The 17,492-nt window shown below is 39.8% G+C and overlaps 1 protein-coding gene across 3 annotated transcripts in view; it reads right to left on the bottom strand.

The window, feature by feature from the left end:
- Window positions 1–482: 482 nt before the first annotated feature.
- NMNAT1 (nicotinamide nucleotide adenylyltransferase 1) overlaps window positions 483–17,492 on the bottom strand; it is a 22,074-nt gene continuing 5,064 nt past the window's right edge. For 2 of the 3 annotated variants that reach the window (XM_006178385.3, XM_032495149.1), the window contains exons 3-6: window positions 3,820–3,990; window positions 2,241–2,424; window positions 1,529–1,674; window positions 483–1,048 (exon numbers count right to left, since the gene is read on the bottom strand). In XM_006178385.3, the coding sequence (XP_006178447.1) occupies window positions 636–1,048; window positions 1,529–1,674; window positions 2,241–2,424; window positions 3,820–3,934 (858 nt within the window). In that variant the 5' untranslated portion in view covers window positions 3,935–3,990 and the 3' untranslated portion in view covers window positions 483–635. Of the gene's footprint in view, window positions 1,049–1,528; window positions 1,675–2,240; window positions 2,425–3,819; window positions 3,991–9,161; window positions 9,180–17,492 lie in introns of those variants that run through there. The other variant, XM_032495150.1, reaches the window with a different exon arrangement.

Raw genomic sequence — 17,492 nt, 5'->3', positions numbered from 1 at the left:
TTTCTAAACACTAGAGGGCTTGGACCCCTCTCTCTACCTCCAAAGGTGGTGCTCCAGGCAAGCGTGCCTTAGCAAAGCTTCACTGGCCTTCTGATGTGTGCTACACAGAACCAACTACCGGCATCAAGTTTCTGCCAGGCCATTCACAGACCGCATTTTGCATAGCTGGAGATGACTCATCAGCGATGCATTTTACAAGTTCACTACTTTGAGAATGACTTCTTTGGCCACCATGGGTGAGGGCTGCCCAGAAACAGGCATGCATAAAATGTTCATTCCCTTCATACCTAAAGTTAGGATCTCAAATGGACTCTTAACTTTTCATACTTTCTCTTTATGTGGTAAAGCCAGGATATCCTTTTTAAATTTGCTTTGTGGTTAGTCTGACTGAATGTTCTTTTGGTTTCAGCGCTGCTAACTCTTGTTTTAAAGATAAAGGGACTTGCATATTCAAAAAAAAATACTGAAAACATTCATCACAATTTCTGATGAAAAGATAAACCTGATTTTAATTTACCACTGATTTTTACCCAACTTTCAAACTTTAGTTTATTAGAGAGGACCAGAATTCCTTTCCCCGGTTAGTAACACCCATATTGTTTCAAATTCCCAAAAAGGAAGCCCAAAACATCATGCTAGAGAATTTCTTCTGTGTTAGCTTCTGCAATGTTTCTCTGCAAAGGAGCCAGGATAACCCCAACATTCCTCTCTTCACTCTCCGAGCTGTACAAATTATGCTTTTCAATATATTCTCGGACAAGATCTGGTACCAAGTAGTGAATGCTCTGGCCCCTTCTCAATGCTCGCCGGATCTTGGTGGATGAGATGTCATTGGTGATCCATTCATTCACCAAGTGAATGTTGTTCTGGTGTTTCCACAGCACGTCGGATTCATAGATAAATTTCTGAGCATCATTTCCAGCCCGAGTAACACATATAAGCCCATATTCTCCCACTATTTTGGTGATATCCTCACTCTTCCACAGATTGGGGACACCAAAGGACTCCAGGAAATCTGCTCCACACAGCAACTTTACCTTTGGCACATCTGAGAAGAAGAAAACATAGTTTCAGGGCTTGCCTTTTTAATCACCCGTGCATCAAGATGAATATGAAGGGGGAGGGTATAGCTTAGCAGTAGAGTGAATGCCTAGCATGCATGAGGTCCTGGGTTCAATCCCCAGTACCTCCATTAAAATAAACAAGTCTAATTACCTCCCCACCACCAAAAAAAAGATGAATATGTATATGTGTTTTTCTGGCTAGAGGGTTCATAGTTTTTTTTTTTTTTTTTTTAATTGGATTCAGATTCTCAAAAGAGATCTAGGACACCTCAAAAGTTAAGGTCTACAGTAGGAGAAATAAGCTCAGGGTGCCTTTTATTCTCTCTTCCTCCCATCATAAAACTAACCAGGGCACTTTCCAAGCACCCCCAGACATTGAAGAGGAAAGGAAAATACAAAGGGGGTTTGCTCAGTCCTAGAGCCTGCTTAGCTCTCGTTGGTACGTCCTGGTAAAACAGACAGACCTTTTGTTTTTGTTTGCTCTGGGGATTTCCTTTGACTACAATCTTGTCTTTGTTCAGCCCACTTCCTCTTCCGTCCAGGCCTTCCCAGCACAGGTGAGCTCTGCTGGTCATCACAGGCGCTAGCCTCCAGTTTCTCCTGATGGTGTCTACAGACCAACAAAGGAACAGGACATTTCTCTTCCTCACAATGCTCGACTGAAATACCATCCCTCTGGAGATGCCTAAGAGCCTCTCATGTAACGTTAAAGGTTGGGTGATGTTAGAAACGTTTATCCACAGATATACACAGTGCCTGACCAGTCAGAACGGACGCCTTCCTGCACACAGTACTACTGGGTCAGAATGGATGCTGGCCAGTCCACTGTAGCCCTGGGTTCTGGCTGTCAAGAATGGAAAGCAAGGAAACTCCTGGGAGGACGGCAAGTGGTAGCTATCACCATTCTAAGCTTTGCGTCTGTGTCACAATAACAAGAATTAACGTTAATTATTTATTATGTGCTAACCACCACCCTAAACCCTTGGCATGGGTGATTTAACTAAATCTTCTCACGTCATGACCTCGGAATGGCACGGCCCAAGCCTTTCCGGCCCTGGGGACAGCCTTACAAATCTGTATATTCAGACACGGGCAGCGCAGAAACACGCCAAAAGCCACCAAAGCCCCCAAACCATTATATCTCAGAACTGACAAAGCTGACTTCACTGTGAATACCTTAGCACCTTGGCAGTCTCCACCCACTCCTTCTGAAGACTCTCCCATGTGTCAACTTCCACCCAGTTTGAGTTCTTGGTGGCGAGTTCGGCCATGATAAGTCGGTGATGGGCAGAGATGAGTCCTTTCTTCTTATATGCATCACCGACAGGAGAAATTATGCCTTTGATAACCCTGTATTTTCCTGGGAAAAGAGTTAGGTTTGATATGAGGTGTAAGGAATTAGATTTTATGCACAGGAAATATTATCATCAATATGGTTTTATAATCATACATCTCCACCCCCCCACCCTTTTTAACAGGGATTCAGGTTTATTTATTAATTTTAAACATTATATGGTAAAACATATAAACATAAAATTCACCACTTTAACCAGTTTAAGTACACACACGTGGTTGTACAAACACGACCACTGTCCATCCCCAGGACTCCTTCACCTTCCAAGCTGAAATTCTGCACCCATTAAACACAAACTCCCCACTACTCTGCACAGTTCAAATTCTGATCGGTATCACCAAACTGCCTTGCAAAAAGCCTAACTCCATTTGTATTGTCCACCTATAGCATATGCAAGAGCCTATTCCTCCCCAACATCTGTCATTTGACATTATCAAGTTTTAAAATTTTTGTCAATGTGATGGGTGAAATATATCTAATTTTTTATTTTAGTCCCCTGGTCACTGGAGAGTTTGAGCGCCCATCCATCTATTTATCAGCACATGATCATTTATGTAACAAAACAAAATAAATCTGTGTGTATGTAGGGGAGAAAAAGTTTTCCTCTACCCTCTTAGGGGTCCCTGGCTGGGTGTAAAACTGATAAAGACATTAACAGGAAAAAAGCACACACATTTACTTAATACAAGATTCATGAGACATAGGAGCCTTCATAAGGAAATGAAGACCCCAAGAAACAGTTAAACCGAAGTATTTTTATGCTAGGTTTGACGAAGAGTGGACAGTCATGGGGAAATATGACAGGACAGAGAGTACAAGGTAAGTGTAGAAAGCTCAGGGAAACTTAGCAAGGCCTATTCGTTTGGCATCCTTTTGCCCTCAAAGGTAAGGATGCTCCTTTCCTCTGGGTTTAGGGAGGGCATCTCTCACATGAAGGTTTTATTTTATTTTGGGGGGGGGGGTGGTAATTAGGTTTATTTGTCAATTATTAAAATATATATATATATTTTTTTGGTGGGGGAGGTAATCAGGTTTATTTATTTATTTATAGAGGTACTGAGGATCGAACCCAGGACCTCGTGCATGCTAGACATGCACTCTAACCACTGAGCTATACCCTCCCCACCTATTATTATTTTTAATGGAGGTACTGGGAATTGAACCCAGGACCTGATGCCTGCTAAGCCGGCGCTTTACCACCAAGCTATACCCTCCCCTGCTTCACACGAAGATTTTACAACCTGCTTCAGGGACAAGGGGTGAAGGAAGGAGGTCAGAGAGACCTTCCTGCTTCTGTTGTTTTCCCAAACTCCTTCAGCTTAAAATATACAATATAGCAAGGGGCTATATTTGGGGTAGCGTATTCTGAACCCCATCATTGCTTTAGGTTACTGTTCCTACCTGTTCCATTCATGTAGTCCTTGGCCAGCTCAAACAGCCTGAGGTGCATGTTGGTGATAGGATTAAAGGAACCACAAGCAAGGAGAACCACTTCTGTCTTCTCTGAGTTTTCCATGCTGAGAATTTGAAGTTGTGGATCTAAATGGAAGAGTCTTACACCTCTCGTATTGTCTACAAAGGAAAAAGAAAGCAAGTTCAGTTACCGGTCTTCTAATGTCCTTCCATGTTCTTATTCCAAATAGATGGGGAAATATTTGACTATGCTAGATGCACTGCAAAAATGGCCCCATTTCTCCTCCTTTCCTTTTCAGTGTGAATTTGCAGCTCTTACCACCAAGGGAAGGAGTCTCCTTCCCACCCTTTGTGACTTGCTTTGACTAAAACAATGCGGCAGATGAGAAAGTGTGTGCGCCAGTTCTGAGCCTAGGCCTTCAAATGCCTAGGCCATACACCCCACTCTCTTCTGGACTCCTTCCTCCACCACAGAAACAAGCCCAGGCTAAGTAGCCTGCTGGAGGGTGACAGAAGATGCGGGAGAAAGCTGGTGCGCCTGCTCATAGACAGCCAATCGCCAGCTACATGGCTGAGGCCACCCTAGAGCAGCCAAACCAGACAGTCTGCTCAGATGCAGGAGCAAGGCCAGATGAGACCAGCTGAGCCCGGATCGGATCAGCGAACCCACAAGCTGAGCCTGGACTCATAAGGAAACATGAACGTGTACTGTTTTGTGATTACACTACTGTGGCCACAGTTAACAGATACAATGACATTTTCATCTACCAAATGTAACTCCCCAGCAACCCGTCCTTTTGCCTCTTAGCCAACATGATCATATTATCACTTTCAACTGAATAACAGTTTCAATTGACAAACTTTTTCATATCAAATATTCCATCTGATCCTTTCATAACCCTAATGAAGTAATGCAAGACAACTGATTTTAAAACTAAAAATTTAAAAAATTTTATTAAACAAATTCATGTATATAGATTTAGAAATCACAGGGTGACAAAAGGCCCATATGGAACGAACATATTTTTTCTTGTATTTTTTGAAAATTGAAGTACAGTCACTTTACAATGTTGTATTAATTTCTGGTATACAGCATAGTGGTTCATTTATACATATATATATATTTCTTCTCATATTCGTTTTCATTATAGGCCATTACAAGGTATTGAATATAGTTCCCTATGCTATACAGTAGGGCCCTGTTGTTTATTCATTTTACATACAGTAGTTAATATCTACGAATCTCAAACTCCCAATTTATCCCCTTCCCACCTCTTTCCCCACCAGCAATCATAAATTTGTTTCCTATGTCTGTGAGTCTTTCTGTTTTGTAAATAAGTCTTTTTTTTTTTTAAGATTCTACATGTAAGTAATATCATACGGTATTTTTCTTTTTCTTTCTGGCTTACTTCATTTAGCATGACAATCGCCAGGTTTATTCATGTTGCTGGCATCATTTTATTCTTTTTTATGGCTGAGTAGTATTCTATTCTGTGCGTGTGTATGTGTGTGTGTATATATAGCATGACTTCTTTATCCAGTCATCTGTCCATGGACATTTAGGTTGCTTCCATGTTTTGGCTATTATAAATAGTGCTACCATGAACTGTGGGGTGCAAGTGTCTTTTCAAATTAAGAGTTTCCTTCAGATACATGCCCAGAAGTGGGACTGCTGGATCATATGGTAGGTCTATTTTCAGTTTCTTAAGGAATCTCTATACTGTTTTCCATAATGGCTGCACCAAACTACATTCCCATCTACAGTGTACCCTTTTCTTCACACCCTCTCCAGCATTTATCATTTGTGGACTTTTGAATGGAATGATGGCCATTCTGACCAGTGTGAGGTGATACTCATTGTAGTTCTGATTAGCATTTCTCTGATAATTAGCGATACTGAGCATGTTTTCATATGCCTATTGACTATTTGCATGTCTTCATTGGACAAATGTCTGTTTAGGTCTTCTGGCCATTTTTGGGTTGGTTTGTTTGGGGTTTTTTGTTATTAAGTTATATGAGCTATTTATATATTCTGGAAATTAAGCCCTTGTCAGTTGCATCCTTTGCAAATATTTTCTCCCACTCTGTAGGTCATCTTTTCATTTTATTTATGGTTTCCTTCTCCAGGAACCAAAAGTCATTGACCACACCCTGCTCACCAACGCCTCCATCCAAATCCCTAAAAGTAACCACTTTTAACTTTTTCAAGTATTCCTTCAAGTAGATTCTACTGTAATTCTATATTACGTGCTTACGATGCAATTTTTAAATTTATCTAACGTAAATAATGTCTCTTTACTTTCTCTTATGATCTGTGAGGATTAGCGCTCATAGCCTCTCTCCATATATATGGGGAGGGAGAGAGAGAGAGAGAGAGAGGCAGAGAGGCCACCTCTAGTCTATATTGAAAGTCAGCACCTCCCCGAATTTTGAAGGCATTGCTTCTAGACTGCAGTGCTAACAGTGGGAAATTCAGAGTCACTTCCAGTAATTTCAGATCCTTTCAATGTGGTTTACATTTTTTCTCCCTTGAAGCTTACAAGACCTTCTCCTTGTCCCCAGTATTCTGAAGTTTTGCAGTGATGTCCTCCAGGGCGGCTCTATTTTCATCCATTGTGCTGGGCCTTGAACAGGCCCTTTCAAAAGCAAAACTCATAACCTTCAGTGCTATAAAATGTCCTTGAATATTTTCACGATGGTTTTCTGCCTCCCATTTTCTCTGTTCTCTGCAGAAATGCCTGTGACAAGAGCTGAGGCACCAGGACAAGTCTTCTAATTTTCTTATCCTTTCTCTTCTGTTTCCCATCATTTGCCTTCATGCTCTAATTTCTAAATATCCTCAGATTCATCCTCCACCCCACCAATTGAGCTTTTCATTTATGCTATTATACTCAGTTTTTAAGATTTTTGTCCTTTGAATGGTTCCTTTATATGGTATTCTGTTCTGGTTTCACCTTTCATTTAAATTTTCTACCTCTCTTATTTTTCTACCAATATTAATGATATATTTAAAATTTCCTTCAAAGAGCTGATAGGAAGTTCCAAGTGGGTAGGCAGGGCTTTTGCACCAAGGGCTTCATTGTACAATAACCTGGCTGTCCGTACTGCAGGTCTTTCTGCTGGGACTGGTCAGAGCTCACAAAAAAGTATCCTCCAATCTCTTGCCTCTATAGCGTAAAAGCTATGAACCTATGCTCTGAAATTAGGCTACCTGAGTTCAAACCACAGCTCCAATACTTATATGTGCTGGATGACCTTGGAAAACCTAACCCTAGCCAAACCTTCATTTTGTCCCAGTTTTTCTCAATCTTAAAACATAGAAAATAATAGTACCTACCTCAGGATTATTGTGAGACAACACACGTACACTACATAAAACAGCTTTTGGCAAGTAGTGAACATACTATGAATTCAGCTATTATTAATGTTGCATATCATGTTGCTATAATTCAACTCCTTCTGATCTTCAAAAAATGTCAATTTCAAATGGTTCAGCCAACTATTATTATTCTATTGAATTTGTTTTTTCCTAAAGGCTTTTTCTTCTGAAACTCTCTTTCTCTAATTTGGACTGAAAATCCCTAACCCTTTGTGCATCTGTCATTCTGAAATCTTTCTCACCTCTCTCCTGAGTTAGATCCCCTATTTCTTAGAACCACGTCATTGCCTTTCTTGTTTTACTTCCTAATTTTTTGGGAGCACATCCTCAAATATCTTTATAACAAAGAGCACATGACATAAAATAAGTCTGTCGTTATTCTTCCTTAATTAAGAGAATTTTAGCCTGGAATAATTTTCTTTTAAAATTATGAATGTATCCTACATTGTTTTCTAGCATCAAACACTGCGATTGAAAGTCTGTCTCATGCCATTCTGATTCTTGTTCCTTTTCATGTAACCTACCTTTTCTTTTTGGAAGATCTGAAGCAAGGTCTCTTTACCCCCAAAGTTCTGAAATGCCATATGATGTGTCTTAGTGGGGGATCTTTTTCATTCATTGTGCTGGGACTCAGTGAACCTCTCCATCTCCAACTCAAATCACTCATAGTTATAATCATTTCCTTAATAAACACTCCCCATTAACTATCAATAAAATAATTTTGCTATTGTAAAGCTTTAAAAATATTCTTATCTATCCAAATTATGTTTCAAAATAATAATTTGGAGCACTTAGAAATATAATTCCAATGATGCCAAATTGCTCAAAGCATTTTGGGAGCTTTTAGGGAATTACTTGCAGAGCTTGAAGTATTTTTATAATTAATGTAGAAATATAACAAATGGCAAAAACAAACCAACATTTGAATGATACTTTCCAACTTATAAAACTACTTTCATGCACATTATCATTTAACCCTCATCATAAAACAAAAAAAAATTGGCCAGAGGCATTTAGTTTGTTCCAAATAATAATCTACTGTTAGATATTTTATTTTTCTAGTTCATCTTCTATCACTGGATTATCTAATTTTTCACTATTACAAACATCTCAAAGAAGAAATAATAAGTTGAGAATGAACTGAAAATTAAGGCCATAAAACACCTCACTGTGTACTTCTAAGACTTGCCAGCACTCAAAAGACCTGCACCAGAACCATTTATTTGTAGCCCAGTAGTGTTCAGACCCAACTGCTAAGTTGATCAACTTACCCTTACTCAGATTTTACACTCTCATTGGACAAAGTTAATGAGTGGCAGAACCAGGACTGGAATTTAGGTTTCCTGACTCCTGGGCTCTCTCTCACCAAAAAATGGAGATAAATGGGAGAGAAACTGGAGTTGTGTAGATTGGAAGTGAGCCCTCCCAGCTGAGGAATTGAGGAATGTGAACTTTAGTTCCTTAGACGACGGGAAACTTGGAAGGTTTCTGAGCAATGGAGTGACAACAGGGTTCTAGAAAAACAATGTTCTAGAAAAATAAGGTAACATAGGTGCTTAAAACCCATATATAGTTGTATGATCTTGACCTAATCACTAAACTCTATGTCTTAAGTTTCTTCATCTATAACATAGAGATAATGATGTAATATGGCCAAGCACATATCACATTGCCTGGCACGGCATTAATATAAATGGTAGGAAAGTGATAATGTTGGTGATGGTGATGCTATTGGAGTAATTGGAAGGCCAGTTACAAAGCAATGAGAGCCCCGGTTTAGGTACAGTCAGTGGGAATGGAAATTAGGAAACGTTAGTCAATAACCATTTAAGGTCCCCCAAACAGTGGCAGGGACACTGCTAACTGTTAATAGGAGATAAAAGAGAGAAGAGTCAGTCATGCTCCACACAGCATTAAAAGGGGTTCACTGGTTACTATTTAAATGTCTCACCTTTCAGTTATCATCCCATGGAGAATACCAGGATTCACTTGGGGCTTGTTTCCCCCTTCCATCCTCAGGCCGTCCCCCAATTCCCATGCAAAGTACCCGTGGTATTGTGCGGCAGGCGGCGGTGAATACCACACCCCCACAGTCCCCTGGGCCTACAGGGGTATCAGGATATCCGGCCGCTACGGAGCACTTCTCAGGACTAGGATGGAGGGGTGGGTTCAGCTGGAGTCCAGCGTCAGTTTCAGCCCCACCCGTCTCAAGTTTCAGGGACCATTCCCCAGGGGACACTGAGCTGTGGGCTGGAAGAAGAGAAAGGTAGAGAGCAGGAGGTACAGGTCCCCAAGGGAACTGCTTACTTGCTCACCAAAGGATGGAACAAAGAGCTTGAAGCCCCTGCCCTGGAGGAGCTCAGGTTTCCAGGTCCTCGCCAGGGGAAGGGCTGACGAAGGGGATGGGGGTAGCTGATCTCTCAGCTGAAAGGAAGCTTTCTCTTTTCACATTCATGACCTGTCTCAAATATCCAGCTCAGTTCTATTAACGCACTGTTAACATAGCCAATTTGAGCTCAGAGTAGACTTTAGACCCTCAAAGCCATAAAAGAATTAAGTTACAGTGAGCTCCTACCACAGCCCAGAGTGGCTTTAAAAGAACAAGGATCTGTCCCTCTCCATGGGAGAGCACTTCCTGTTTCCCTGCCGGGTTTGTGCATAGGGAGGGGGGCCTCGGCAGGTGAAGACTGGGTGTGGAAGAGGTTCGGGGGCTCTAACAGGGCAGCCCCTCCCTGCTCCGGATATTCCAGGACCAGAGGCACCATGATTCACTTCTGTCTGGCTCACACAGCCTATCGCCTGCACTGCTGGCTGCCAAGATCTCACCAGCTCAGGCTGTAAGTGTCTCTTACACTTACATTATGGGCAGTCCATGCTGACAAAAAGTTCATTTCTTTAGTTTAACTAAAATTTACTTTCAATTTTAAAATCACCTACCTCCTTAAGTTTAAAAAAATTGACGTGTAAACATTAATGAAACATTTTGTAAACATTAAGCCAGTTTTTAAAACATTAACTTTTTCCACACACACACACACACACAAAAACCCCAAAACAAAACAGTAACTGTTTGGCTTTTCTTGTCACATTTCAGAATGCTCAATATAATTAAATCTGTGTTGGCTGCTGTTAATGGATTGACTTGACAACCCCTCAGATTTACACCTCTAATGGGACAGTATTCCTTTAAAAATAGTAACCTTAAACATGTAACTATTCTAGTTCTAAAAATGTGCCATTGCTTTAAATAGTCTGGGCTTTATTTTGGAACTTGCTTGTTTTTTTTTTTTTTGAGTACCTTCAATGAGGATAAATCTTTGTCTATGGAGGAGAGATCTGATTTCTACAAATACCCTGAAGTCATTCAGTGCTAAACCCAATTATTAATAAAATAAAAAATGAAGGTAACAGTTTACAGTGAAGACAGACATAGAACTACTAGTCAAGGTGGAAGATTCTCCTACAGGCATGGAAACTAAGCACGTGTAATCTCGGAAGAAGAATTTCAAAAATGTTCCAGCAGTAACTGCAGGCTTCGTTTGGTTGTGTAAGCTGTGGTAGGTAGGTTAGCTCTCAGCTGATGGGTTACACTCATGCGAACAACGCATGGAGGCTGAGCCAGCACAGCCGGGGATGTGGTCAGGACTTTTAGGTCTGGTTCACATTGTAGCTCTACCACTTAGTACTACTAGGTACTAAGTTTGTCCTCAGAAAAGACATTTAATCTTTCCGAGCCTCAGTTTCCTCATTTATAAAATGGGAAACCACAGTCTTATGAGCCTCTCAGGATTTCTGTGCATATGAAATGAGAAAGTGAATTAAAAATGTCTGACACATTCGTCTACTAATCACGAGTGTTAGTAACTCTTACTATCACTTGTGGGTTGTCCCACAGCAGTAATTTACAGTCATGGCAAAGAAACCAAGGTTCTAAACGTCCCTTGGAGACCAGTACCAACAGTGCCCGCTACACGGTAGGACCTCAGTCAATGGTCACTACTATAACTGAAGTATTTTTAGACATATTTTGCTCTAATGGGATGGATCTCAATTCTTCTTTACTATGTTTAAAACTTTATTTCTGTGGCTTGATGTAACATTATCATGAAATAGAACCCGAATTTGGTTTCCGGAAGCCATTTTATCACTAAAAAAGTAACATAAAATGTAACTCATTGTGTCCCATGCAGCCAAGTGACAGTTTTCCTGTTTGGGGCCACCATCCTGACCGTCCAGTTCTATGTTCTGCTCAGGTAAGTCCCTTCACCAGCTAAGCCCCTCACCTGGCAGCTCAGCATGCCTGTCTTACCTGTGCAGACGGCGCCGGGGCTCTCTGCCACCCTGCTGCGTGCTTAACTGCAGCCTGCCCCATGGTTTTTCCCTATTATCAATGGTAGTCACCTGCCTCACCTCTTTGAAAAGTAAAAAATCTTAGTATAACAAGGATAGCTGGGATTTGGGCAGACTGAGTTTAACTTTTACTCAACAGTTGTTTCTTTTCATAAAGAAATCATGGAATGGGAGACAATGACGGCACCAACATTTCAATTTATGGACTCCCCAGAGACCAGTCCCAACAGCCTAGCATTCGCTAATGTCTACAGGGCTGAGGGAGACACAGGCACACTTGACCAGATTGTGACTTGACCTGCTATTTCAGATTTTATACTGGAAATCAGTCTCGGTTGGAAAGTCAGTTAATACCTTTTTCAGTGGGCAAATGAAGCAAATGCAATTTGACACATTCAAAATAAATTATAATTCTAAAAATGTGAAAATTCTAAAAAAAAAAAAAAATCTGAAAACTGCGAATCCACTTAAGTGATGGGGAAGGAATGGAAACTGCCACACTCATTGTAATTAGCCTAATTCAAACTTGCCAGCTTCCACGGAAACAAGTTTGTGTGTGGTGAGGCACAGCTCCTTACTCCAGAAGGCCAGAATTTCCACAAAACATTTTCTCACCAAAACATCAAACTGATAAGAATTAGAAAAAATGGCAAGCATTATTTGTCTACCAATTAAGAAGATTATTAACTCTTAATGTTATTTGTGGGCTGTTTTACAGCATTAATTTGTGGTCATGATAAAGGAGCCAAGGTTTTTGAGAGAAGTGAGCTGCCTAGAGCCAAATGAACCTAGTGCCAGAATCAGGATTAGAATTCAAGGATGAGTGCCTGCTGGTGTTACGCTCACAGCATGAATTTCTTCTAACAAGTAATAAATGAATGTATGACTTGGTGTTTTGATTTTTTAGGCCCAGATCTTCCCGATACTGCAGTCAGCCTCTCCTTACCAACCTGGTTGGTAACATCATCCTTACTTTCTTCACAATTGGTAAGCGTGCAGTCATTCTGTCAAGCACTTAAGAGTGTATACTGCTTGCCAGACACTGCTAGAATAAGAACGGGTAAGATAGGACCCCCTGCTCTTTAACATAAACTCACAGGCTAAATTCTAAGAAAAAATTCACACTTAGAATTCAGGTGGCATCTAAAAAAAGGACACAAATGAACTTATCTACAAAACAGAAACAGACTCACAGACATAGAGAACAAACTTATGGTTACCAGGGTGTAAAGGGGGTGGGAAGGGATAAATTGGGAGTCTGAGATTTGCATCTTCTGGGGAGTGATGGAAATGTTAGCTGTCTCAATTGTGATGGTGGTGGTTTCACTGGTGTATATGTCTATCAAAATTCAACTAAATAGTACATCTGAAATATGTGTAGTTTACTGTACAGGAATCATACCACAATAAAGGTGTTATAAGTACATAAACAAACAAACAAATAAATAAATAAAATTCAGGTGAAAGAAATTTTTTAAATGTTCCTTAGTATCTCTTTTAGCTGTCTTACAATCTGAATGTGAAACCAAATTAAGTTAAACACAAATATTTTGTTTTGATAGTATAAAATTCTTTACAGTTATAAAATTATCACATTTATTCACCCATTCAATAAATAGCTGCTGAGGAGATAACATGGGTAAGAAAACCAGGGACCTCAACTAACTGAACTCAAAAAGTGACATGGAAGAGTTGGACTCTAAAATGTGGAGAAAATTTAGGAATAACTTAACTAATATATTTTAGTTACTGTTTATTTTGCACGTACTTGTAAGAGTGACGTGCAATTTAAATAAAGACTAGGTCTAAATTTTTATAAAATAAAAAAGTAGTTATTGGGTGTCTCAGGCACGATTCTAGAAAGAACCCCCTCTGAATAACAACTGTGCCAAGAGCCAATGTGTGTTAAGGGTGAAGAGCACTGGCTTTGGAGACAGAGGGAGGTCAGCTCAAACGTCCACCCACCACAGCAGGAGAGACCACCTCTCTGAGCCTCCCTCTCCTCATTCCTAAGAGGGAGATAAAAAATACCTGCCTCATATTTTTGCTGTAAGGTTTAAGTGAGGTAATGAGGGAATTATTCAAAAACAGTCACAGTTAGTATCACCAGCATTGCTAATAGTGAGAATACAACTCTATCAAAGGAAAACCTTAGCCTGGTTAGATTTTGGGCACTTTTATTGCACAGCAGGAACTAGAGAAAACACTTTCCATTTAGGTTTGCATTCAAGAACGTGCGTCTGACGTGATTCCACCTACTAAACGGATGCTGTTCTGCCATCCTTTTAGGCTTTACTGTGCTGCTTACTTGGATGGAACCGGTCCCACGGGCACTGAAGAGGATGTTTTCTGTATTTGGTGTGGGATCCTTCAGTGAAGGAGTCTGCACGGCAGTGTTAACATTTTTGGCAACTGACTGTGTTCGTGTTTAAATATTGAATTTCTAATGGTTCATCTTAATCTGAAAGTTTGGCTGTATAAAATGCACCACTAGTCTTCAATATTTATTTTCTACTTATATTAAAAATAGAAATAGACAGGAGAGACAGAACTCCTAATCAGACACATGTCACAGTTAAAAGATTTCATCAGGGAAAGTTTAAAAATTACATGAGAGATTTTTCTTTTTGTGGAGGTAAATCCCACTTTACTAGAATTTTTTTTTTTTACGTTATATTAATCAACAGTGGAACTGTTGGACAGGGTTTGGCCCATTAAGCAGCAAGCCTTCTGTCTCTTGCTAAGCTGGTGCCTTTGTTTAAATCATTTTGGCAAGAACATTTTAAATATGTGTTCCAATTAAAAGACAGATATTCTTCACAGTGCTTTTTTCCTCCCAAATATAGGAGAAAACAACTCCTGAACTGTACTACTTATCTGTGCTGCTGTCCGTGAGCAGTCTGGTTTCTACAGGTAAGCAAAAACTTCCCCAGTAACCCAGCCCTGTCAAACCCAAACCCGGTCTTCAAGGGAAGCACACACGCTCAGCTAGACTGTCACTTCGCAAGGGGAAGCCCTGGTTCCTCTTAAAGCAGCAGCTCCAAGCAGCTATGGGGTCTGACAGGAAAGAGAAAGCGGAGAGGGTTAGAATGGGATGTATAATTAAATTCCATTCAATTTGATTCCGCTCTTTACCCTACAGTGCTTTTCTCAAGCCTGGGGCTGACTTGGCTGGCCACTGTGATCTGTCCAAGGCCAGATGCTAAATCAACAGTCTGAAGACGGCGGTTGAGCCCTGCCAGTCTCCTGCCTCAGATATGCTGTTGGCAGGTTGAGCCCTTCCCAGCAGCACTGTCACCTGACCACTGCCAGCAAGCACGTGACCATCTCCACCCTGCTACTCCGGGGTGAAATGGGCAGCTGAGCACCAGAGCTCTGACAACAGAAAGCACCACAAAACTAGCCATTGCGAAGAATACTGTCGTTAAGTATTAATGAGCACTGACTATGGATTAAAAAGGAAAAGTTCAACGAAGACCAGTGGGTTGACATCACAACTAAATTCACCTCAAATCAGGATCTCCTTTTAGATACTTCAAGATCATTACTTTGGCTTTCTGAACCTCTTTTCTGTCTCAGTGAAGCTGGCAGCATCAGCTGGATGGTTGCTATAATAATAAGTATTGAGAAGGAAGAAGGAAAATACAACTCTTAGTAATGAACAAAGGTCTAATTTCAAAAGAACACAGTGACCCAGACTATATATTTGAACAAGATCAATTCATTGCTGCTTTAAAAGCACAGTGGGAAATTTTAGAGAAGAAATCATCACAATCTCCCCTATCAGGGTTACACGAATCTCTCACATCACAACAGTCAATTGTTGTCTAGACAAAACAGCCAATTGACCTGCATGATGCTTCGTCTTCTGGCTTTTTCTGTGTGTATCCACAGATTCAGAGGGATTTTAAGTAGGAGCTAGTTACTCACAGATGCTCTCAAAGTCTTTAGGAAGTGGAGACAACTCCACTTCTTGAGGAAAAGAACAGAATCTCTCGGCAGATGCAAACATCTCCCAACACATCTGTGACAGGCACAGACCTTCACAAGTGGAAATGACTGTTTTCCATCTGCTTCTCTGTTCAGGTGGTAAGTGCCAGAGGGGAAGTGACCTAACAAACACCGTACCCATCCACCACACTGACATTTTCTGAGCACCTTCCACACCCAGACATAGATTAAAACTTAGGAATTAGAAACTTGAGTAACTCAGTATTTCAGTGAAATTTCCTGAGATAATTCTATTACTATGATTAACAGAAACTATTTAAAAATAACAATAAATATAATGAACAGCCTTTTACATTCTCTAAACCTCATTAGCCAAATATTAACATGCCAGATAAATGTCAGCTTCTCTGAAGACAGGATTTCTATCAGAAGATTCTTTTTTTCTGAGTGTTCCATCTTGCTCCTCATCCCTAAACCTGATCAACCTGAGAATCCTAGCTGATGACTACTTCATTCTTCCAGATGCTAAAAGCCAAGTACCCCGCACCATCCTTAATACATTTTTTTCTTCCCCCACACACTGGCAGGAAATCCTAATGGCTCACCCCCAAAATGTATCCAAAATCCAACCATTTTTTGCTAGTTGGAAATTTTTAACTGACTGTTTCTCAATGCAAGAGGTTGCTTCTTAAGACCAAGGTTGCTTGATACTTCTGTCTTGAAATTATGCAACATCCTTAACATAACTCCAGAAAATGAAATTATGTTTCTTAACTGATAAGCATAACTTAAAGCATAATTTGAACCAGCACCTTAATCCATAACCTATAAAACTGAATTTTCATTCACTTTAATGGTTTTATCATTTCCTCCAAAACCAAATCTGTGTTCACCAGAGTTAATTTCATTACAAAACATTTATTTTAGCTTACCAATATCTTATGAAATATAAATTATGTTCTTTCTGCTACAGATGAAAATTATAAAATTCTAAAACTGGTATTTTAGCCCCCTCATAATTTCAATAGCCACAATCAGGTATAGTTCCACAGACTAACAAAATTTGTTAGTAACTAGAAGTGTTTCACTTTTATGGTTTAGCAGCTGTTATAGCAGTTTTTAATCTGGGACCTGGGCTTCAAAGGTGTAACGTCTCTGAAGTTACAAGCAAAATGTTAGGTATGTACATCTATGAGCAGCTTTCTGGAAGAACCTCAGGGAAATCTGAGAAACTAAAAACATTAAGTATTACATTCTGAAATTTACTATAAGAAAAAAATAATTGATGTTTGACATTCACTACTTTTTCATTTAAAATTTTTAAAAACCCTGAGATTTAAAATTAGTCTTCACACTACTTTTTCCACAGCTGCTAAACCCTAAAAGTGCAACCCTTCTAATTACTAACTGAATTGAATACTGAATTTCTAAATGCTCCTCTTAATCTGAAAGTTTAGCTGTATACAATGGGCCATTAGTATTCAATATATACTTTCTACTTATAAAAATAGAGATATGTAAAAATGGAATTGCTAATTAGACATGTGTCAGTTAAACATTTCATTGGAGAAAGGTCAAAAATACTCCACAAAGAATTTTTCTTTCTTTTTCTACTCTACTAGAATTAAAAAAAAAAAAAAAAGGTAATATGGGACTAGTAGAAGACTGCTTTAGTGCTCCCACTGTCAGATGCAGTATTAGGGAGTTTGGATTTCATCCTGCAGGGAAGGGAGATGTATTAGAGGGTTTAAATAGGGAGTAGTGTACCAGTGCACTTTAGAAATAATTCTAATTTGTTCATTATGGCTCAGCAAATATTTCTGGAGCAATGGCTAGCTGTAGATGCTGGGAATAAACCAATATACAAAACTGTCAAAATTCCCTATCCACATGGAGTTTACATTCTAGTGTTGAGAGACAAACAATAATCAAAATACATACATATATGTGGCACATAAAATAATGAGGCCATGAGTAAAAC

Source organism: Camelus ferus, chromosome 13 (assembly GCF_009834535.1).
Source record: "Camelus ferus isolate YT-003-E chromosome 13, BCGSAC_Cfer_1.0, whole genome shotgun sequence".
In the NCBI taxonomy this organism is placed as follows: domain Eukaryota; kingdom Metazoa; phylum Chordata; class Mammalia; order Artiodactyla; family Camelidae; genus Camelus; species Camelus ferus.
Note: the sequence above shows the minus strand (reverse complement) of the source record. Positions and strands in the feature narration are given on the sequence as shown.